At 59.5% G+C, this 23995-nt stretch overlaps 1 protein-coding gene across 2 annotated transcripts; it reads right to left on the bottom strand.

The window, feature by feature from the left end:
* Positions 1 to 5845: 5845 nt before the first annotated feature.
* TMOD4 (tropomodulin 4) lies at positions 5846 to 23423 on the bottom strand. 2 transcript variants are annotated; one of them, XM_073323056.1, is made up of 10 exons: positions 23300 to 23420; positions 19142 to 19316; positions 18540 to 18696; positions 14509 to 14631; positions 12399 to 12488; positions 11822 to 11952; positions 10336 to 10443; positions 9005 to 9148; positions 6882 to 7026; positions 5846 to 6153 (listed from the first exon to the last, which is right to left on the bottom strand). In XM_073323056.1, exons 2-10 carry the CDS (start codon positions 19262 to 19264, stop codon positions 6131 to 6133), a joined length of 1044 nt encoding a protein of 347 aa, XP_073179157.1. In that variant the 5' UTR covers positions 19265 to 19316; positions 23300 to 23420; the 3' UTR covers positions 5846 to 6130. The 2 variants fall into 2 exon arrangements, with proteins under 2 accessions (XP_073179157.1, XP_073179156.1); XM_073323055.1 differs by lacking the exons at positions 5846 to 6153; positions 6882 to 7026 and having other exon boundaries at positions 7614 to 9148; positions 23300 to 23423.
* Positions 23424 to 23995: the final 572 nt, after the last annotated feature.

The following is a 23995-nucleotide window of genomic DNA, read 5'->3' as shown; positions in this document are numbered from 1 at the left end:
TGGTGGTCCCTGTGAGGCATTCCAGGGCCTGAGCACATGCTCAATTGTAAATATGGGAGCAGTCCCATTTGAAATCAGGGCTTACAGTTGAGCACAGGCTTAAGTGCTTTGCTGGATCAGAGGGCTAAAATTATTGTTATTTATTAGATGTATTATGGTAACACCCTAAAGCCTCGGTCATGGACCAGGACCCTGTTGTGCTAGGCGCTGTATGTTATGTATTAAGTGTATTACGGTAATGCTCAGGCACCCTAGCCATGAACCAGGAACCAATGGCACTAGGTGTTGGAAGTTATCTATTAGTTATATATTACATGTACTACGGTAGTGCTCCAAGCCCTAGCCATGTACGAGGTACCCATATTAGGTGTATTACAGTAGCACCTTAAAGCCTTGGTCATGGACCTGGACCCTCTTGTGCTAGGTGCTGTATGTTATGCATTAGGTGTATTACGATACTGCTCAGGAGCCCTAGCCATGAACCAGGAGCCCCTATTAAGTGTATTACGCTTGCGCTCAGGCATCCTAGCCATGAACCAGGACCCCATGGCATTAGGTGTTGTACGTTATATAGTAGGTGTATTACAGTAGCACTCAGGAGCCCTAGTCAGGAGCCCATATTAGGTGTATTACGGTAGCACTCCAGTTCCCCCCCCCCGCCCCCCCCAGCTATGGGCTAGGACCCCGTGGTGCTAGGCACTGAACAAACACACACCAGACCAATGTCCCTGCCCCCCAGAGCTCCCAGTCTCCCAGTTGTTTTTTCCCTGTAGCCCTTGTGGGTCCTTAGACCCAGTCATAGAAACGCAGAGGCCAGATCATCTTCCTTCCTAGTCCTTGGTCAGACTGGTGTAACTCCACTGATCAGGCATCATGCCTGATTTGCACCAGGAGAGTGAGAAGCGAGCAACTCTTGGTTCCCACTGACCCAGCTGAGCTTTCCAAGTTTAGTCAGCCCTCGATTTGCACCCTGGCCCGTTCCTATCCCCATTTCCTGCCTCCCTGACCCAGTATCCTCCCTGCTCAGGCCACAGCAAGGCCTTGGGGTTGGCCCCTCCAGATGTCCTGGCTCCTGGTCAGTTTTCTAGCTGCTGTGCATGCTGGCAGACCTCAGAGCCTTGTGGGCCTTCAACGTTCGAATCCTGAACGTTCCCAGCTACTGTGCTTGCACTAAGTTTCCAGCGTTTGTTAATACAGCTTGAACTCTGCCAGGCATGAGCACAGGGGGGCTAACTGGCCAGCCGCCTTTCTGCTCGGGGCCCAGAACTTGCAGGTGGAGGGTCAGCTCAGGTCGTTAAAGCGACCTCAGCAAGGGTGGGAGCCCAGGGCCTCGACCCACCTGCTGAGCCGCTTGTGAAAGCGACCGGGTTGCATCTCCTGTTCAGTTCAACAAGGATGGAGGCTGCATGTGAGGCCCTTTCACCAGCCCCTCAAGCACCCCTAGTTGGTTCACGTCCTGCTTCGAGGAGCTAAGGAGGACGACAGCTGAGGGAAGGGGGTGCGGATTGGCATCAGGTGTGGGGCCTCTGGATCAGCACCGGAGGGCCCTGGCTTGGAAAAAGGATTGTGAAGCTACTGGCCCTGGTGTTCTTCCATGCAGCCCTTGGAGCCTCCCAGAGGGCGCCGTAAGCTTAGTTATTGGGAGACACAACGGCAGCCTGGAGGCCTGCTGGCTCCCCCCTCCACTTCTACTCCTCGTGAGGTCTGGTGGGGCAGGCCTGGGCCACAGGACAGCCGGGCTCCCTTCCTGACTCTGCTACTGATATGCTCCATGACCATGAGCCAGTCCCTTGCCCTCCCTGTGCCTCAGTTTCCTTGTGTGTGTCTGCTCTATTCAGACTTTGAGCTCTTTAAGGTAGGGGCTGTCTCTCACGCTGGGGCTGCAGTGCCTGGTGCGAGGGGCCCCTGTCTAGCCACCTCTGTCGGACAGTGATAAATCTAAATACTGGGGTAAAGTTTCCTCCCTGGCAGCGTCCGCTCCACCGCACGTGAGGCTTCTGTGCTGCTACCCCTGGGTGCTCTGCCTCCAGCGCAGTGAGCGGACTGGCTGGATCCTCCTCCTGATCAGCAGGCCCCAAGTTTGGAGCAGCTGATCTGAGCCCCAAAGGGCCCTGCTGAGAACGAATGGGCCACATGCACCCCCCCAGAATACAGGCAGAGCAGGGGCTGCCCTGGGGAGTGATCAGCTCCCCTTAACCCATGGCCAAGGTCACGGAGGGGAATCCGCACACCCTGTGGCCCTTGGCTTTGGGGGAGGAATAGGCACAGAGGAGAACCTCATGCTGTGAACCTCAGCTGCGAGGCCAAAGGGGCTGTGGCCCCTGAGCCCCTTGGGAGGGGAGGGGGGATGCTTGGCATGATGCCAGAGCTGCAGGGAGCGGGGGGAGGGGGTGCCTCTCGTCTGCCTGCAGGCAGTTCAGGAGCAGCTCTGCCCCTGCAGGCACTTTGTGGGCACTGCTCTGCCACGTTTCCTGGGTTCAGGTTGTGAACAAGGCCCTGGGAGCCTGGGCTGAGCCAGGCCAGTCTGGCCTCTAGGTCAGGCTCCTGCCTATAAATAGGCAGCGGGTGTTGGGTGGCCGTGCCCGCTGGGTCCCTGCGGGGGGAGGCTGTGCTCCCGGGCTGAATCGCGCCGAAGGGCTCTGGCAGCAAAGCGCTGCAGGGGAGGATCACGGGGCTAGGTGCTGGTGCCAACGGGGCGTGAAAGGGGCCCAGGCTGCAGGCAGAGGGGCCGGCCCTGGGTGCGGTCGGAGCTGGAGTTCCCTCAGGAGCATGGGGCCTGCTGGGCTCAGTGGAGCTGACTGCGGGCGGGGGGAGTCACCGCCCAGAGGGAGCAGGCGGGCACCATCCCGGCTGTGGGAGGGGGCGCTCCCCGCACGAGGCTGGCCTGATCTGGCTCATGCCACGTGAGACGCTCCCCCACCAGCCGCATAGACCCTGCTCAGCGTCCCGCAGGACAGCTGAGCCGCCTGCTTTAATAGGTTGTTTCCAGCTGCAAGACGTGTAAATTTTAGGGCTTATAAACCTTTCCGGCTTGGGGGGAGGGGGAGTGCGACACACTTGACTGATGGCAGCCAAGGGGCCACCTGGAGGGGAAGGGGGCATTGTGGGAAGGATCGCAGGGGCCTTCATCTAGCTGAGGAAGAGGAGAAGGCGGTGTGTGGTGGGGTGCCATTGGTGGAGATAGGGTCCAACCCCGGTTACTGGGTATGGGGGACAGTGCTGGCTGGGAAACCCTTGGCCTCCTTCCTCTCCTTGAGGGTGACGTCCGCGCTGGGCCGTAACCCGATCACCCTCGCTCCGTTTCACGGGCTGATCCCAGGGGTATAAATACTCCAGGGCAGGGGGCACTTGGCTGCGGCGCTGCCTGCCTGCGGCGCTGCCTGCCTGCGGCCATTCCCCCAGTGGCAGCTCCGGGAGCCTATCGTGCCAGAGCTTAGCCGCTGAGTCCCTGGCAGGCGCCAGCCTGGGTCCATGCAGCGGTGGGGTCAGTGGGGAGGGTGGCGCCATGGGGCAGTGCCATTTTGCAGCTGTGCCAGCCCTGGATGCTGCAGGCTCCTGTCCCTGCCCCCGTGCTGGGTGCCCAGCGCCGTTGGAGACAGCCGGAGTTCAGTCGCGAAGTCCCCCCACTTCTGCCTCCAGTATCCACCGGATCATGAGCATAAGCCAAAGCTGATGGTGTCTCGCCTCCTCTCTGCTGTGACGCAGCGGCCCCTGCTCCACCTACCCCCACTTATCCAGCCCCAGGGGCCAGCTACATCAGGGTCACTGCTCCAGAGGGCCGGGTGGGGCTGGATCCCCTCAACAGGCGGGGCCCTCTCCCACGGTTGGCCCCCAGCGGCCCACGGGACACTTTGCTCTCAGAGTACCTGCCTCTGCGCATCTCAAAGCAAGTTATAGAGGCAGAGCAGAATCAGTGGCCCCATACTACAGAGGGGGAAACTGAGGCACAGAGGGGCCTTGCCCCAGGGTCACACAAGGAGTCAGTGGCAAAGCGGGGAATAGCACCCAGGTGTCCTGACTCCTCCCCCACCTCCACGCTAACCGCTGGACCATGCTGCCTCCCCTTTATAAAGCTCTTTTGAGCCTCCACCCTGATTTGCCCCTTACATGGGGCAGGACTCCTCGGACCCAACAATGGAACCCAGGTGTCCTGTGCTGAAACTATACCCCCTCCTCCCATTGGGGCTCTGCAGCAGGCAGGTGTGGCCACCACCCGGAAAGAGGTCAGGAGCCAGCCCAGCTCCATAGCCCCCTGCCGTGCTGCCCCCTGGTGGTGCTGGCCGGGAATTGCCTGTAGTCACCTGTGCAGGGACCCAAGCCGAGTGACTCGAGCCCTGCCAGCTGCCCAGCCCCAGCTCCCTCCCCTCGCCTCCCACCCATCCCTATCACTCATCCCTGCTCCTCGCAGCCTGGGGCCGCAGCCCTTTGATGCTGAGTAAGATGCACAAGTGGGACCCATGCCGCTTGTTTACGAGGCTGGCAGCCCCAGGCCGGGCAGGGCTTAGCACGGTCCTGAACGCGCTTGCTGACTAATGCCACCTGCCCCCATCAGCCCGTGGGTGTGACGGCTGCGGGGACAGGGAGGGAGCCAGCACGCCACCTTACCATATAAGCCCATCAGTCGGCGCCCGGCTTGGGGGCCTTCCCTTCTGCCAGCCCGGGCATGGGAGGCCAGCCACATCGGTCCTCCCCACGATGGCCCCTCTGTGGAGCTTGAATCCGAACTCCTTTGCCCCAGGGGTGTCTGTTCCCAGGGATTCCCAGGTCTGGCGTCAGAGTGACAATGGCTGTGTAGGGCCATGCCCATCCCCCCATCATGGCGGGGGGAAGCCCCTGTTGGGCAGCAGGGAGGGGGCCGTAAGGAGCTAGGCTGGCTGGGAAACCTGGACCTGAGGGACGCCACCAGCTCAGGGGGGATCAGGAGTGAGGCTGCAGGGCTAAGTGCCCATGGGGGACCCCCCCATCCAACACGGTGCCCCTTGATTCTCAGCCTCTCCATTGCCCCAGGAGCTGCCCTGGGCGGCAGGTGTGCGAGGGGGCTGTGGGCCTGGGGGGAGGATGAGGAAGGTGTGTGCACCGGCCGGCAGGAAGGGGCAGGGGGGAAGTGGCATCCTTGAAATGACCTTCCAGACTGGGCCGTGGACAAGCAGCGCACGGGAGCCTGGCAGGAAAAGGGGGGGGGGGGGGAGTCAGATTAGCGGTACACTCGAGGCACAGCGCTCTCGGGGGTCTAGGCCCTGTTCCAGTTGGGGGTGAGCTTGGGTAAGTCACTTCCCTGCACTGCACCTCAGTTTCCCCTCCCACCCCTTGGCTAGTTACAGGGTGAGCGACTTAGGGCGGGGTCCCGAGCTCTAGGGCAGCCTCTAGGCACCACTGTCAGGAATGTGACAGTTGGAGGCTGTGGGGGAGAGAGGGGAGGGGTGCAGGGGGGTCGAGGGGCAAAGGAAGGAGACGCAGGCAGGGGAAGAATCCGGGTTAAAGGAGGGGAGAGCCAGGGATCCAGTATTAAAGATGGGGAGGCACGGGGGGGTTCCATGGTTAAAGGCGGGGAGGGGATCCAGGGGCAAAGGAGGGAGGTGCAGGTGGTGGGGGTGAATCCAGGAGCAGGGTGCCACTTTCCGGAGTGGGGAGCTGGGGGACAAGTGGGCAAATGGACTGATCTGTGGCTCGGTGAGCCCAGCTCTGCTGGCCGGGGCAGGGGCTGGCCCTGCTACAGCCTAGGGTGCAAAGGGAAAGAACTGTCCTTTCTCTGAAGCAGCTGGGACTGGCCCCTGGGAGGAGGCTCCCGGCCCTACAGAGTGTTGGTCCCCACTCCCCACCCCAGTGCTGGAGCCTGGGCCCTCTGTCCGCATAGTGATCTCTTTATTTACAGTGAGAACCAAAACACTCGCTTCAATTCTCTTCCTAAGAACAAGTAACCTGAGCTGGGGACTCCAAGTACTAGATGGGGCGGGAGGGGGGGCGGGGGGCCGACAGCTGAGGGCCGGCTCCAGGAAATCTACAAAAAGAACAAATAGCTCCCCTTTGCTTTGAGCTGGAGGCAGAGCCCTGGCTGCGGGGCACCAGCCGGCCGGGGCCGATGGCTTCGAGGCACGGAGAGGCGTTAGAGACACGGGCCGGGCGCCGGGCATTATGTCTTCCTCTGCTTGCGACCTGTGGGGCAGACACAGCAAGGGGGTCGGTGGCGCAGAGCTGAGCCCAGAGGCCCCCACCCCACCCTCTATAAATCGACCAGTACCGACCTCCCTAAACCTTCTCCCCCTCCCCAGATCTAGCTCCAGCCCATCCAGGAGATAGGCAGGAAGGAAATGCCGCTGGGCGGTTTAGGATAGGAAGTGAAGAGGCTGACATCCATCAGCAATGGGCGGCCCAGTGGGATGGTCCGTGGGGGTGTTACCTCTGCCGGGGTCTTAATCCCGGTCCTGGGTGAAGTCCAGGGCCTGCTCTCCCATTCTAACCTCTCACACCCCCGCTGCAGTTTCAGCCAGCTGGGGGAGCCTTCACTTCCTGTCCTAATCAGCAGCACATGGAATGACACCGGGGGCGGGGAATTGAACCCTGAACCTCCACATCCAAATGCACAGGTCTCGGCTGCTTAAGCTAAAGAACCAGCACGATTAGCGCCATCCTCGGACCGGCTCTGTCTGGTCTAGCCGCTAGAGGGGAGCAGCAATGTACCGTCAACCAGGCGCTGCACCCCAGAGCAGAGCGCACCAGACCTCAGGTCGTCAGCAGAGCCACATCAATGCGGGTAAATCTGGGGCCAGGGCCTATTGTAAAGCCAAGGGAGCTCGGGCTCACAGAGCTGCTGCAGTGGGGCCGGGGAAATGGGCGAGCCGACAGTCAGTCCCCTCCCCACCCTTCCCCAGCCTGCTACTTACGGAGCTCATTGTTCTTGCTGATGGCAATGGAGGCTCTGGCCCTTGGTCCCTGCTGCGTGAAGTGGTACCCGAAGCGGATGATGGAGGGGCACTTCTCCAGCATGGCGGCCATCTCCATCTCCACCGAGTCCCCCAGCCGCTGAGACTGCGGGGGCAGGAATGGCAGCCTCGGTGGGTACCAGCGCCCGGCTGAGCTTAGCCCCAGGGGTGAGGAGCTCTGCTCCCACCTTCCCCCAGGCTGCCCACCAGCCTCCCCTCCAGCCCAGCCCAACTGGCCTGCCACACACACACACACAGACCCTCCAGGGCCCAGCCCCCCTTGGTCTCTCTGCAGAGACTGCCAGGCGGCTGGGAGCTGGCCTGACAGCTGCCAGACTCATCGCACACCAGCTGCTGGGAGGTGACTACAAAGCAGAGCCCAGCTCAGAGCCGGCCCCTAGGGCGAGAGGCCTCGTCTCCTGTTACTCACCCCCGGGAAACCGGGGATTGTTGTGGATGGACACCGGCCTCCAGGAGACCTTGTCAGTAAAGTGGAGGCTGCATTTCAGGTGCTTAGGGTCCCGCCGGCCGCCCCGGCCTCCAAGGCATGGCCCAGCCTTGGCACCTGTGCTAGCCTGGGACCCAGGCCTGGACTGGCTCCCTGATTTCTCGCAGAGGGGGCCCGAGGGTGGTAGCCTGGAGCAAAAGGATCAAGCCATTGTTTCTCTCTCTCTCTCTCTCTCTGTGCAGGGAAGGCCGAGCGGTCGTCAGGCCGGGTCCCCTGCCCGTGGGGTTCAGAGCCAGGAGCAGCTATGGGCAGGGCAGCACTCGCATGGTGGCACGACGCTGGGTCAGGTCCTCAGTCCATCCTGCCAAGCTCCCTGCCTTCACAGACGGCTGCTGGAATCTAATGGGCTCTGACCCCCCTAAGCAGGAGCAGTCGGGGTTCTCCAGGGCCTGTGGCCCAGCATGGGGCCCACCCCAGGCCAGACAGCTCTGGGCAGATGGCTGGTTGTTCCCAATTGCACCCTCCACCGGGCCCTCGCTCTGGACCCAGACAAGCGGCCCAATCATCTGGCTGTCCTGAGTAACCGGGGCCTACTGGAGTCAACCAGAGCCTTTCCATTCACTTCATGGGGCCTCTCCTTACCAGACCCACAGCCCATGGCTGCAAGGCGCTGAGCCCCTCTGCTCCATGGACCCACGGGGTTCTCAGACTGGGGATCGGGACCCCTCAGGGTGTCGCGAGCTGTCAGCCTCCACCCCAAACCTCGCTTTGCCTTCAGCATTTACAATGGTGTTAAGTATATTAAAAAGTGGTTTTGATTTATCGGGGGGATCGCACTCAGAGGTTTGCTATGTGAAAGGGGTCACAAGTACAAAAGTTTGAGAACTACTGCCACTGGGTGCAAAGCGAACTCAGCCCCTCCCCGGATCAGGCTCTCAATTAGCAATGTGCAGCCAGCAGAGATGATCATTAATAATTAGCCTCTGTCTACAAAGGTGAACCCTCCTAACCCCCAGAAAGATAAGGGAGTGTTATTACAATACCTGTCCCTTGGCTAGGGAAGGTGGACAATGCCCCTTACGAACCCGGGTAGCATTATCCTTGTTTTACCTGGGGGAAACTGAGGCACAGAATGCCCAGCTTCCTGGTTACAGGATGACTGGATCCTTTAAGGAGAAATGGGGCCAGCCCTGCCTGTGTCATAATTAGCAGCCTCCTAGCCTGAGGGGGCAGGACTAACTGATAAACACCTGGACCTTGTAAAAACCTGGGTGAGGGGAAACTGAGGCAGGGATGCTGCAGAGCCATCCCACGCCACAAGGGGGCACTGAGAGGCACTCTCTCTGTCACACTCCTATTAGAATCAATTGCCAAATTCCCACTGACGTCAATAGGGCCAGCATTTGAAACCCCATGTGCCCACAGAAGCTGAGTGGGATTGATACTGAGGGGTTCCCAGCACACAGGTCTGTATCCCAGCCACCGACGATGTCCAACGTCCGTTAACCCCACCTTTCGCTTCCTGCCCACCCGTCAGATGACGCTTGGACTCGCTTGCCCTTCCAGTGCCACGCCCCCACCAAGCCGTGTGTCGCACCCCGTCCCGGTGTTCCCTAGCGGCTGGGCACGGCTGTACCTGGTTGTCCACCTTGAGCTCGGCCAGCATGGTGTTCTGCTGCACGGCCTTCATGACGGCCATCATCCCGGCACTGGTGATGAAATTGGATTCAATGTTGAGGCTCTGAAGAGTCTTGTTCTCCTTCAGCATCTCGGCCACGGCCTGTGGGAGTCCCAGACCAGAGTCAGTCGCATCGACCTTTCACAGCCTGCAAGCAGGGTTTGCTGTGGTGACATCCTCCCCACGCAGCGCCCCCGTACAGAACACAAAGCTAAAATGTCGCTGGCCCCCCACATAAGGGCCTCCAAGTTAGACACCACCCTCAAGACCTGGTCTGGATGGAAGTCAAGGCTGGTAGTTATCGGGGATGCTGTTGAGTGACATGAGACACATTCGCCCTCCCAGCTCTTGCTGGCTAAGGGACAGCACCAGTACACGCAGCTCCAGCCAAGCCAGGTTTGCGGCATGGTCCTGGAGCCCCAGGCTGAGGTTGCGGAATGGGGGTTCAGTTCTGAGCTGAAAAGTCTACCCAGGACCTGTCAACACAGCCGCCACTGTGACCATCTGGCCTGACCAGCCTCACACAGCCCACAGAACCTCCCCGAAACAAGGCCTGGAGAGATCTGTGAGAGAAACGTCCCGTCTGCATTGAAATCCACCGAGACCCTCAGGAAATCATCCCAGTAGCTGGGCTCTCTCCGATCATCACCTGGGCTCCCTCCAGACAGTGCGTTAAGCCTCGTGACTCACATCTGTCCCGGGTGGTTCTTTGCTTGACGAGCTATGGGGCTGAGACTGAAGACCCCATTCAGCAGAGCACCAAAGCCCAAGCGTAAGTCCCTCTGACTGCGTCTACGCTGCGACGGGGAGGCGACGTATCTGAGCTAGCTGGGATCTCGCTAGAGCAAAGCCAGCACAAGTCAAAACAGCAGGGAAGCTGCATGGGCAAGACCTGCCTGCCCAGGCCCCTGGGGATGTGCACGAGCAGCTAGCCCCTGCCACGCACCGTTATGTTACCCGAGCTCACTAGATCAACCGGCTGGGGCACGTCTGCACACACTGCAGTCACACCTCCCAACTGCAGTACAGACGTACCCACTGAGGTCAACGGGACCTACACCAGTGCGTGAAGTTAAGCACTGCTTAAGGGCTTGGCTGAATCCAGCCAGGGCTTAAGTCTCCAGCCAGGGAAAATTCTTCCCTCGTTTCCATTGGGGAAGCTGTTTCCCTCTGGAAGAGTCAGACTCCCCGGGGATTCTGGTGCCAGCTACGGCTTGTCAAAGCTTCGGGGGGAACGGCAACCGGGGATGCTCCGAGCGGCTCCGTCTGTCGGGAGTGGGAGGACTTACCTTGGCCACAGGGTCGTTGCTCCGAGTCGCCACCAGGCTCAGCTTCTTCACGTGAGTGTTGGTTTTCATGGCTTCGCAGATTTCCTTCAGCTTCGGGATGGGAATGTCCTGCAGGAGGAGAGAGTGAGAAAACGGGTTTGTCTCGCCTCACAATGGAGGGATGGACAGAGGGATGAGGTAGATGAGTGGGTCGATGGGATGGGGGATGAAGAGGATGAGATAGATGGGTGGATGGAGGGAGGGAGGGATACAGTGGGGTGGATAAGGTAAAGAGATGGATCAATGGGGTAGATGGATAAGGGGATGGAGGAATAGATGGATGGGTGGATCAAAGAGGTAGATAGATGATGAAGTAGATGGATGGATCCACGCGTGTGACGCTGCATGGAATCTGAGGTCACTTGAGGATATTACGAATATCAATATTGTAAAATTGTAAAGAGTTATGCCAGATATGCCATGTCAGGTATCAGGAAAATGTTGGGAGTATCTGCTCTCCTTTTCACAGCCTGCCCTGACCTTGGCATTTCCAGTGAGGGCGGCCCAGACACCCTCAGTCACAAAGGGGTACATATGGATGGAGTAGATGGATGGATCAAAGTAGTATACAGATGCAGGGAGATGGCTCGAGGAATGGATGCAAGGAAGGGCTAGACAGATGGAGGTAAATGGATATCAGGTGGATGGATCAAAGGGGTAGATAGATGGAGAGAGGTGGATATCGGGCAGGTGGATTGAAGGGGTAGATAGATGGAGGGAGGTGGATATCAGGTGGATGGATCCAAGGGGTAGATAGATGGAGGGAGGTGGATATCGGGCAGGTGGATTGAAGGGGTAGATAGATGGAGGGAGGTGGATATCAGGTGGATGGATCAAAGGGGTAGATAGATGGAGGGAGGTGGATATCGGGCGGGTGGATGCAAGGGATAGATAGATGGAGGGAGGTGGATATCGGGCGGGTGGATCCAAGGGGTAGATAGATGGAGGGAGGTGGATATCGGGCAGGTGGATCCAAGGGGTAGATAGATGGAGGGAGGTGGATATCGGGCGGGTGGATCCAAGGGGTAGATAGATGGAGGGAGGTGGATATCGGGCGGGTGGATTGAAGAGGTACATAAATGGGGGAGGTGGATATCGGGCGGGTGGATCCAAGGGGTAGATAGATGGAGGGAGGTGGATATCGGGCAGGTGGATCCAAGGGGTAGATAGATGGAGGGAGGTGGATATCGGGCGGGTGGATCCAAGGGGTAGATAGATGGAGGGAGGTGGATATCGGGCGGGTGGATCCAAGGGGTAGATAGATGGAGGGAGGTGGATATCTGTTCCCCGAGGGGCTGAGGTCCTGGCCCCAGTGAATCAATAGCCCCACTATGCTTGACCCCAGCAGGACCAGGATTTCACCCCAGGGCTTTTCCCAGTCAGATGTCCCCACGGCTCGGGGCTCCCACCCTCTCCCATGCCCCTTGCTGCCCTGGGAGAAGCTGACCTTGATATTGTTCAGGTTGACCTCCTCCAGGTCCTTGTCGTTGCTCTGGATTTTTTTCAGGGTCTCCTCCACGTTGGTGGGGTTCGGCGGCTCGTCTGGGACTGGTTTGTACCTATCCGGCTTTACCACACCTGGTGGGAAACACGCATGCACCACCAGGTCAGCAGGGGGAGATTCGCTGACCCGATTCTCTCACGCTCCACCCGGCCTTGAGCCAGGGGAACGCCGCTGAGCCGCTGAAGGTGCTCCACTGTGGCTACTCCTGATTTATGCCAGGGTACATGCTGGGAGAATTTGGCGCCCTCTGTTTCCTGACATCTCCTGCACTGCGTTACTCATAACAATCCAAACAGAGAGGAATTGATAAACCCCATTTCATGCTCATCCCGGATCTGCTGGTTTCACATCCCGCGTTTCCTGAGAGCAGGTTCACAGTCCCGCAGGGGGAACAATCCAGACCTAGGGACCCAGGCCTTGTGCTCTGTGACTGACTGAGCAACCCCACCGGAGTCAGCTGGCGCGTGGGATGAGCGCAAACCCCGCCCTGCCGCCCCGCGGGCCAGTGGAGCTCACTCACTATTGATGCCTTCAGTGCTGGTGATGTTGCCGCTGCAAATGGCTTCGTAGTACTGCTTGTTGCTCATCAGGGTGTACATCCCCAGAATGGCTGTTGGGGAGGGAACAGCAAACAGGCCGCTGGGTTGAATAACAAAGGCCAAGAGCCTAAGCTGCAGAGGTAGGGGATGGGGGTCGCTGCAGCTCTCTGCTTTCCTGGGCTCACCCTGCACCCTCCTGGCCAATTTCACTAAACTGCACTAAGTGACAGTCGGGATGTTGCTGTTTGCTGTTAAACAGCTACCACCTTGCACCCCAGAGGTGGCTGCATCTCAGCACAGAGGAAGGGATCCCTGTACAAGCAGCTTCCACATTCCCTGCCAGAAGCTGCTGTGTCTCACCACTGAGAGAGTGCTCCCTGTCTAAAATCTTCCACCCCAGAGATGGCAGTATGCACATAGTGGGTGACAATGCCTTTTCTAAATAGCTGCCGTGTTCCACCCCAGAGATGGCTGCATGTTAGTGGGTGGGCAAGCAATTCCTATACATACAAGGCTCACAAAGTGCCCCATGACCTGGAGGTTGATGGCACTTCTCTATTACTGTGGCAGGCCACAGGGCAGCCCTGCGGCCACGCTCACAACCCGACCGCGGCTGGCTGCGGGAGGCCATAGGAAAAGCCCCTAAATGTAATCTCTCACCACATGCCCCATGTATTTTTATTGGCCTAGCATCTCCCCGGCGGGCGTAAGCGGATAGCCCTAGAGCCTGCCTTTCTCATTTTAGCCACCCGCTGGCTCCCGGCCAGCTCACTCGCTGCTGAGCTCTGGGAATCGGAGCTCATCGCGGCTTGTACGGGCAGGAGCAGTAACCCCCGAGGCGGCATGGGGGCAGGGCACCAAAGCCGGGTCCCGGAGCTCAAGCAGCTCAAGCTTTGTGCTGCCGAACTAGGGATGGGGCGAGCCTAGGTCCCGCTTTACCGCCTTGTCCCTCTACGCCCTCCCACCCCCACCCGGGGAGCTACGAGGTCTGCTACGTATCTGGGCCAGGCAACGAGCCAGCCTGAATGTACTAGCCCCTGAAGCAAGGCGAGGGCACAGATGCTCATGAGTATATGCGCACGCCAGGCCATGCGTGCCCATGTGCTCACGCCTACGTGGATTCACATAGGGGCATCCAAACACAGGGGCCCGTATACATACACACACCTGGTCGCATGTACACGCTCACACACGTGCCTTCACACAGGGACGTGCATACAACACGCACAAACCCGCCTCTGCCCGCACGCCCACGGCAGCCTCTCTCACGCGTGGTTCGTCCAGAGACGCCAAGCTCCCCGGGCATGCTCAGTCTGCACAAGACTCCACAGCTCCCCCGTCTGGCCAGGCGTTTTCACACACAGCAGACCCCCAAACCTCAACACATTCCCCTGCCATTAGCCCCACTGCAGTTTGCAAGACACACTCGTTAATTACAGGAGCTCTGAGAGGTCAAATCCAGCCCTGGCATAGGTGGCAAAATGCCCGTCGATTTCAATGGTGCCTGTGCCCACAGGCCTGTCTTTTCCTCCCCCGACCTATCCCACACCCTGCGTCCCCTCAGGGATGTTTTAGGGCAGCTGTCCCCAGAGCCCCCTAGCTTTAAAGCCCAAGGTTGTTCCTGGTACCCACCCCGGCTCCCCATGATGATGCCCACGCCCCCTGTGGGGTAGGCGGGACCTGGTCCCTGCTCTCAGCATCTCCCACCTCCTAGAGCAGTCACACATGGCAGATGATGAGCCTGCTACAGCCCTAGCCAACAGCCTCACCTTTCAGTTCCTGCAGCAGAGCTGGTGCTTCATGCTCCAGAGGTCTCTGGGAGTGGGGATTGAACCTATGACCCAACCTGGGGGGCTCAGCATCTCACTAGCTCCATCTGAATCCCTGCCAGTGCCAGGACCCGGCCAACCTTCACTCAGCCCCCAGTCACAACACACCCACCCCGGAAATGGCAGCCACAGCGACGTCAAGCCAGAGCCTGGGCCCCGGGCATTCGCCACTAGCACGCAGGTAGGGCACTGCTGCCTTCCATGCTGCTGTGGCCCCAAAGCAGACTGGGTTTGCTGCCTCCAAGGGCCCAAGGCCCTTCACCTGCAATGTCGCACATCTCTGCCTCAGTGGCGTTGGCCAGGGCTTCCTCCAGCTCAGGTTCCAGAGTGATCTGCTCCTCCTTGGGGATCTCCCGCTGGGGGTTCTTTGGGATAAAGGGTTTTCCTGCAGAGAGACAGACTGGGGTTAGCGTCTGGGCTGAAGAGCAGCAAAGCTTAGAACTGTAACATAGCAGCATATGTGCTCCACTGTGCTCTGCTGCATGGAATCAGGTGTGTGTCATAGGACCTATACTGCCAGCAGACAGTGGAAATTCTCAAGCAGCTCACGTGGCGAGAGCCTGGACTTTTAGAGTAGGAAGATGTGGTTTCTATTCCCCCGGCCGTCACGAGGTTATAAGTAGCAGCCTGTTGATGCCAGGTAGCCATCGACTGGTGACAACATCTTCGATTCCCTCAGTGCCTTCTGCCCTGGAATCCCTACTTCCCCCAGCGACAGAGGGAATTGCCGTCCCAGATCCGCACAAATGCAGCCACCTCTGGGGCAGAGTGTTGTAGCTGTTTAGCAGCCACACAAGGTCAGGACAGGAAGCAAAGGAGACTCCAACTGAAAGGCCGGGGCAGCGCTGAGTGACAGAATGTAAGAGTGCGGCCGACCCCTTTGACAGCCTCGCAGGGAGTTCTGGCCTCAGCTCTGTAAAATTCCTGTGGCTCATTCACTCCAGCCCCTTCACGGCGGGGAGCACGTGCCAGCCCCCAGGGCTAGAGGTTATCAGGGTGTGGATTGCAGAGCCCCAGCCCCACTACACACAGACACCCCGCAAGGTGAGGGCCCCTGCCCCGAGGAGCTGACAGTGTAAGTCGAGAGACAACAGGTGCAGACCAACAGACAGGAGCACTGAGGGACAGATGGACCTGATCGGTGCAGAGATGGAGAGAATGTAGCACCCGGGGTTGAACCTGGGATGGCTGGGATGGGTTCTGGCAGTGGCGTGAGATCCCACATCAGTTAGATCAGGGACGGCCCAATACTCTGCTCTCGATGCTGTCTTCCCGTGGAATAGCCTCGGGCCTCACCCACAAAGAGCTCAGTGGCCCAGCACCTCTAGAAGACCCTAAATCTGAGGACCTGTGTCCAGGTCCAGGGGAACTTTCTACCAACTGTGCAGCAGGCAGGGCTACCTCGGCGGGCTGATCCCAGACTGGGGCACGAACTCCCCCAGGACTGGACCGTCCCAGCCTTCCCCCTGCTCCTCTGTCTGCTTCTCCACCCGGCCCTCCTCCAACACCAACACCCCCCCAACCCGCACAATCCTCCCTGGGCGAGAGAACAAGCCACACATGGCAGGAGTCAGTCACGTGGCTTCATGCATGCCTGGAGGGTGCCCGCAGGCCACAGTCACAGGGTGGGACAGGAAACTGCATAAACTAGGAGGTCCTGCGCTGGGCAGGGGCCGAAGGAAGGCTGGGGGAGATGGAGCAGAGGAGAGTGACCTTTTCGGATGTGACCAACCAGCCTGGAAGCGCCTCGGGGCTCTTAGCTTCAGGGGAAAGCCGCTGTCAGACACCCGATTTTCAGGATGCTGCAGCAGCAACCGCTCTGGGCACCTCCTGCCCAGCTGGGGCACCGGGGGCAGCGTCACCCTGGCCTGGGTGTCATTTCACCGGCGCATCGCGTCGGGCCCATCTCCCGGAGCATGACATTCTGATGCCGCACGTCCCTCCCGGGCAGCACAGAGCCCACCACAAGAGACGTTGTGTAGCTGGCCTGGCTCCATGGACTCGCAGCCTAGCAGTGCCTGCTTGTGATCATGCTCCGGAGGGGAGGTGGGGAGTTAATGGGCCACCGGGTGGCCAGGGGCTATGGACAGGACACGTGGAGCCCATGCACTGGGCCCGATCCCAGTCACTCTGCTCCTGCGCCGGGAGCAGGATTGGGGTGCGGGCTGGCTAAGTTGCCTTTGCTCTCCCTGGATTCTGGGTTGGTGCAGGGCCCTGCCTGGCACCCAGTGGAAGTTGGGGCAGCCTCGGGGTCCCAGTGGGCCCTGGGGAGAAAAGAATAGGCACAGCGCAGTGCACCACGGCCACAGACCCGCCCCACCCTGTACGGACCCTGGGGAGCCAAGAATAGCCACAGCACAGGGTGCCGCAGCCACACCCCCGCTCCACCCCCTGCAGCGGGGGTGGGAGCAGGGTGGGGACGGGACCCTCATGCCAGCTGCCCACTGGATGGGGAGGCCCCTGCACAGGGAGGATTTTATGGGGAACCGTTTCCAACCACACCCAGGCCAGAGCAGCACCAGGCCTGCTGTCTCCACCTGCGTAATGGGGGTTCCACTGTCAGCAGCTTCTGTCCGGCCAGCTGAGTGAGGCGGGAGGATCCCCGCCCCTGCGGGCTGCCGTCGGAGAGCCCTGCTTCTCAGCCACCCCCCAGCTCAGCCTGGCGCTCCCGGTGAGTCCAGAGGCAGATTTAGAGCTCAGCGGTGCTCAGGAGCCAGGCAGGTGACCCGGCATCTCCCAAGGACTCTGTCTCTGCCCCAGGGCCCCGCCTTGATGTTCGAGGGCCCCGCACTCCCAGGGCCCTGGGTGGATCTTTTAGCGCCACGATCTCCGGGGGGTCGGGAGGATGTTTGTTATAATTTGTCCAGTGTGGCAGAAGACGTCCCCTGATTGGCAGCCCCAGGCATTCACAGGATGGGCAGAGCCTGGGCTCAGCGTTCTCCTATGCTGACCCCGCCTGGGGACCCCTCTGGGGCCAGAAAGCAGCTCAGCCTCCATGGCCCATTCCCTCCTGGGCCTCCCTGGTGAGTCTCCCCTGTGAGTTGGGGTCACCAGGTTGACTCCAGGCCCCACGGATGGGGCAGGGGAGTCACTTCTGGCCCCAGCCACCCTTTCAGCCGAAATGGAAGCCACAGGAGGCTGTTGGCCTGGGGCCATGGTGACGCCGGGGAATGGACCCTGAAGTGCACAGCACTGTGGCCAGCAGCTCAGGGGGAGGAGCCTCACAGGAGGGGTCCCCAATCAGAGAATTGGCCCTTTAGGGTGGCATCCAGAGCTGAGACTGGGGCCCTGTTGCGCTGGGCACTACATAGACCCAGAGTGGGAGGCGCTCCCTGCCCTGAAGAGCTCAGTCTCAATAGATCGACAGACTTGGGAGACCGGAGAAACTGAGGCACCAAGAAGGGAAGGGACTTGCCCAAGATCCCCCCGTAGGCAGTGGGAATAGAACCCAGGTATCCTGAGGCCCAACCTGGTGCCATGCCCACTAGACCTTGCTGCCTCCCCAAAACTTCAGCAGCTCTGCCCTTGCCCTGCCCCAAGGAGCTGGCCCCTGCCAGCTGCCCAGGGTTATGGGGAGTGGCCAGGACAAGGGGTGGGCTCCAGGGCCAGGAGCTGCTGTGTCTGGGCTGATGGGGCCCCAGCTTGGAGCGGACAGGGCAGCCGAGCCACTCACCAAGATACTTTCGAGCGGCCTCAGCTCCTGGGCTGAGCTACGTATAATCCCTTCCATCCCAGCCCTGCAGCCCAGCACCTGGGCAGACGCTCGGCCAGCAGCACCCAGGGACAGCCCTGCCCACCCCACAAAGGCCAAGGCGGGGCCCCCCATAGGGCCATTCTCGCTGGCCTGGTCCACCTGACCCAGCACTGCTTGGCCACCCAGAGACACAGGCAGGGGTGTGCCCCCAGGTGCGGCCCCTCCTCTGGTGTGGGACACCTGCCCCCCCGGCACTGTCCCTGCATGGGGCCTTGGTACCCTCTAGCACCGCCCCCATGGGGAATGAACCCCCACAGCTGCCAAGGGCACATACCCACCCACCAGCCTAACCCTGCCCTGGTGGGTGGGGGGCACGTACCCTTTGGCCTAGCTCTGCCTCGGGGGTGGGGGACACCTATCCTCTGGCACAGGCCCCATGGCATGGCCATGGACCTCCTAGCAGATTGGGCCATGAGCCCCTCTCCCCCAATCAGGGGGGTGATCAGGCGAATGCCAGAGTCTGTGCCATTTGTGCCAATGCCAGGTCAGGCTGAGCCAAGCCCCCGAGCACCCCCCCCTCACACACACTGCCCTGGTACCTCTCTTCTCGCCAGTGAATGGCACCAGGTCCTCACGCTCCTTCGCCTCCAGCGCCTGCTTCTCCAGGTGATGCATGAGGGCGTCCCGGTCCAGTGGCCCCGTCGGGCTCTTCTTGGTCTGGTCTCGCTGGCGCAGCCCGGCTGGGAGCATCATGTTCTGGAAGAGGGAGGCGGGAAGGGGTCACTGGCGGGACAAGCCCCCCCATAGAGATCACAGCCCCCTTGCCCCTGAGGAGGGGCACAAAGCCCTTTGCAAATGGCAATGAATGAAGCCTGGCGCCAATGCCCCATGTTACAGTGGGGAAACTGAGGCACACAGCAGGGGAGTGGTTTACTCAGGGAGTTAGTACCAGAGCTGGGAATAGAACCCAGCCCCCTGCTCTAACCACTGAACTGAACTGAACTGCACTCTTCCCCCACCCCCACTGGTCTGAGTATCAAAGAGTATTATGACCGTCATGGCTGCACCACAAAGGCCCAGGGAAAGCCAGGGTCAGGGGTGGGGTGGGGATTGGAGTGAGGCTTCGAAGCCTGGAGGTCAGCAACTCCCCCCAAGCCGCAGCATCACCCCCTTCCCCTGCCAGCCCTGTGAGTGGCCTCACCTCGGGATCCATATCCTGCAGCTCTAGGTCCAGCTGGTCCAGCTCCTCGGGGGAAAGTTCCCTCAGAAGCTTCTCCTCGTCAATGTCCCGGTACTTCTCCAGCTCCATCCGGTAGGACGTCATGGTTCAGCAGCGTCGGAGGCAAACCCCCTCAGCAACCGAGCAGAGACTTAGCCTGGGTGGGGACACAAACAGATGTGGGCTCTCCCTACAGCGGGGCATTCATGAGGTTCACCCATGGGACTCCCTGTTGCCACACAAGACCTCTGGGTCACTGCAGAGGGACAGGACTGATGTTGACCTTTGTAACTCCCTGCTACAAGATATCAGTGAGATTAGCCAGTGGGACTCCCTGATGTGGGATATTAGCAAGGTTAGCTCATGGAACTCCCTGCTACTGGCTCTTAGCGAGGTTAGTTTGTGTATTTCCCTGCCACTCGATATTAGAGAGATTAGCCCATGGGACTCCCTGCCACTGAATATTAGTGAGACTAGACAGTGCAACTCTCTGTCATTGGCTATTAATCAGGTTAGGCCGCAGAACTGCCTGCCACTGGGTATTAGTGAGATTATTCCATGGAACTCCCGGCCACTGTATAGTCAACCTGTGGGACTCCTTGCCACTAGATATTAGTGAGGTTAGCCTGTGGAACTCACTGCCAGTGGATATTATTGAATTTCCTGGCATCCCTGCTGTCTGAAGACACTGTAGGGTCCAGAGTAGCAGCGGGCAGGAATCCAGCAGCCAGGCCCAGCCAACCTCCCGCCCCTCCCAAGGGGATGGTGCATTAACTGCCCTCGTCTCCCACCCCGTCCCCAAAGCTTCAGCACAAGGGCCCATGGCACAAATGGTTAAATCAGCCCCTATTCCTCCCCCCACCCTCCATGGAGCTGCCCCTCCCTGTCTCCAAACAGTGCAGTAGCTCAATGTCCTTATCAGAGACCCCACAGCCCCACCCAGGGCTCGTCCCAGCCCCACAGCCATCGGCACTGGCCGATAAGGGAGCAAGTCTGACGCAGACGCGCTGAGCAGGGTGGGAGGATGCAGAGGGTGCCCCTGGAGGGGACCAGAGTGTCCATTGGGGGCCACAGGTCCATGCTGGAAGGGGAACGCAGCCAAGAGCGGGACAGGGATGGTGGTGGGGCTGGGCTAAGGGTGGCAGGGGGAGGGCAGCTGCACTGAGATAAAGATGGAGCTGGGGAGGGAATGGACGCCCTGGGGACGGACAGGTGTCATGCTGGGGGCGGTGGAGGCTCCAGGCATGAGGGGGGTAGGCCAGGGATTGAAGGGGGTTGCTGGGCACAGAAGGGGCGCTGGGGGCTAAACCTAAAGGGCAGATGAAGGAGTGACACAGCCAGCACCATCCGCCCTTCAACTGATCAAAACTGCTGAGGCAGCTGCTCCAGGAATCTGCCAACCTGGCTTGACACGGGTCAGCCTGGCGCCCAGTGCCATGTCCCTGATGCTTGTTCGGAGAGCGGTGGCAGCTGGCAGCTGTAGAACAGGTGGGACGGCCGCCCCGTCCCATCCCTGCTGGAGCGGGGTCTGAAACAGGGCAGAGAAACGGGCCTTAAATAGTCACTGAGCAAAGTGCTACACGGTGCGGTAGGTTTTCCGGAGCTATCTCGGGGCTCCCACAGGGCTGACCAGTCGGAGAGGGGTCAGAGAAGAGCTGCGAGGAGGATTAAAGGATTCGAAAACCTGCTTTACAGCAAGAGACTCCAGGAGCTCAGTCCATTTAGCTTAACCAAGAGAAGACTAAGGTGGGACTTGATCCCACTCTGGGAATACCTACATGGGGAACAAGTATTGAATAATAGACTCTTTACAGGAGCAGAGAAAAGCCAAACACGATCCAATGGCTGGAAATTGAAGCTAGACACATTCGGACTGGAAATAAGGTGCATGTTTTAACCTGGAGAGTAATTAGCCGCTGGAACAATTTCCCAAGGGTCATGGTGGATTCTCCGTCACTGACCATGCTTCAAACAAGACTGGATGTTTTTCTAACAGCTCTGCGCTAGGAATTCCTTTGGGGCAGGTCTCTGGCCCGTGTTACAGAGGTGGTCTCACTAGATGATCCCCATGATCCCTTCTGGCCTTGGCAACTATGAATCTATGAACTCCGAGGGTAGACAGCCCCATGGTTTCCTCCATCAGTACAATGAGAGGTGCTTTGAGATGCTCAGCTGGGAAGCATCTTCAAGAATGGGCCTGAGTCGCATTCACCCTCAGGCATCGGCACCGACCCCCTGAGTGCTCTGGGGCTGGAGCACCCATGGGGAAAAAATAGTCGGTGTTCAGCACCCACCGGCAGCCCCACGGATCAGCTCCTCCCCCTCCCACCCGCCAGCGGCCCGCCAATCAGCTCCTCCCCCTCCCTCCCAGTGCCTGCCACCCACCATGATCAACTGTTCAGCAGTGTTCAGGAGGTGCGGGGGGGGGGTTGGGGGAAGGGCTGGGACGGGAAGGGGTGGGGGATTTGGGGAAGGGGTGTGGAGTGGGGGCAGGGCCCGGGGCAGAGCGGGGGTCGAGCACCCTCTGGGAACTGGGGAAGTCGACACCTCTGTCCTCAGGCCCTTGTACCCAGCTCTGGCAGTGTTAAGGGGAGCGTCTACAGACCGTTCACCCGCTCAAGCCCTGCGCCCTGCCGTCTGTTGCTTGTAAGCTCATTGGTGCAGGGCCCAGCCCCCACGGTGATGGGCACTCTGCGAGTCATGAGCGAACTACATAAGCAGACAGGGCTGGCCAGGGCACAGGGATAACATTGCCACAGAGCCACCAGGAGGGATTCTGATCTCACACCAGTCTTCAGTGCAGTTACTCTCGATTTACCAGCATATGTGCGATCAGAATCAAGCCCACTGCCGCTAAGGCCTGACGGAGTCGCTCTGATCCGTTAGTCTAACCTCCTGTCTAACACAGGCCAGAGACAGCCACCCGGGGGACCTGCCACAGAGGGAATTATTTATATTCTTACCCATTATCATGTTAAAGCAGCAGCCAGACACCAGCTCCGGTCAAAAAAGCCTTTCTAACAGCCCCTGCGGCCACGTGCTCCCTGCTGGGCCCGACTCTGCCTGACCTTGCTCTGCTGAGATCACAGCGGCCAGGTGCTCACATGTAGCTGCAGCCTTACCGGGGCTAAGCTGGCTTCTGACTACAAAGCAAGGGCACAATGTCCTGGAGGGCTCTGGGAATCTGGCAATAGCCCTTTGGCCTTTCCCCAGGGCAAAACCTGACGGTCCTCTTGTTTTATTCCAAGCAACTCGGTCTGCAGTTGTGCCACCTGGTGCTGGGATCAAACTAGCTTTCAGAGGCCGAGTAGGGGCAGGCTGGGTGGGTAAGCTGGATAGGAGACCTCCGAGCGCCCCCCACCCAGATCTGCCGGAAGCAGTGCTGGAGGATTCGCCAGGTGGCACGCTCGTATTGGGTCAGCACGGGGCACTAGGGAGGGCTGTGTGGCAGGTGTAACACACACAAGCCCCCATCACTAAAGATCCCCTAGTGCTTCAGCGGATGTTAGCCCCGGAGTCCCAGCCTGGGAATTGCGATGTTGCCTACCTAATATTCCTCCTGCAGTTACGGTACGCGGGCCCTGGCCTAGACGATTATATCAGCTGCTGCAGCCCTCCCCAGAGGTGGCCACATTTCAGCGCTAGTCAAACCGACCCGTATGAGTCTGTACCATTTATACAGTACTCTGGGCTGCGTAGGAGGATCCACATCGTAGCCCTGTCATGCTTTTTATATTCTTTTGGTGGGGGAAAAGCAGGCCTAGTAGCCGAAAGCATGAGGATCGTGCACGGAGCCATAATAGGAGACAAAGCTGTTTACCCGGAGGGTCAAGTACAAGCAGTGGATATCCCAGGCAGAGAAGGTCTCTCAGCGCACCAGGGAAGGGTGCCTTCACCTACCTGCAAGAGGAACACATGCCCTACAGCCCACAGAAAAGCAGGCACTGATCCCACATGGGCAGCCTGTCCCCTTCAATGCAAGCCTGAGGTGAGAATCCACAGCCCAATGAGCAATGACCGAAAAGGGCAAGCCAGCCCCGCGCCCCTTTGGCAAGCCGCTTAGAATATTAGTTTTGTGATTAGACCAGCCTCGCGCCCCAAGGAGAAACCTACCGCCCGGGAGCAAGGCTTCCAGCTTACCTTCCCCTGGCAGTCCAGGACGCTGCCTTTCCAGGCTGGGTGAAAGTAGCCGCAGCGCAGTGCTGAGGCAAGGGATACCGCCAGCGAAGTGTGTGAGATCAGCATATTATTATTTTAGCTCCAGCTGGGCAAAGGGGAGGGTGGGAGGGCGAGATCACATAGACAGGCTGGTTATCAATCACTCCAACTGCCCAGCTGGTTTTCCCAGAGCCCTGCAGACCCCCAGTGGTCAAATGCCAGAATTGACACATGAAGGGGGGCAGCTCTCGGTTGCCCCTGATTTGCTTTGCAGGTGGCGAGGGCATGGAGGAGGCCAGGGCATGGAGGAGGCCTTAGCAGCAGGAATGAGAGCCAGCCACACAGGCATCCTGGCAGAGCTGAGAAGAGAGGACCCCTCTCACTCCAGATCCCGTGCAACCGCACTGGGAATCCCAGCTTTAGCTCAGGATCAGACATTCAAGAGAAATTCTGCAGCCTGGATTAGACTGAGAGCTCTGTGAGGCAGGGATCATCTCTTTGATGTGATTGTACCTCACCTAGCACAGTGGACAGCCGGTGCGTGACTGGGGGGGTCCCAGCTGCTACCATAATACACCTAACAAAGAACATACAGCACCCAGCAGGATGGGGGCCTGGTCCATGACTACGCCGCCCATCTGTTACCGTAATACAACTAATAAAGGTCCCTTCTGGCCT

Source organism: Lepidochelys kempii, chromosome 24 (genome assembly GCF_965140265.1).
Source record: "Lepidochelys kempii isolate rLepKem1 chromosome 24, rLepKem1.hap2, whole genome shotgun sequence".
Lineage (NCBI taxonomy): Eukaryota > Metazoa > Chordata > Testudines > Cheloniidae > Lepidochelys > Lepidochelys kempii.
This window is presented reverse-complemented; position numbering and strand designations above follow the sequence as displayed.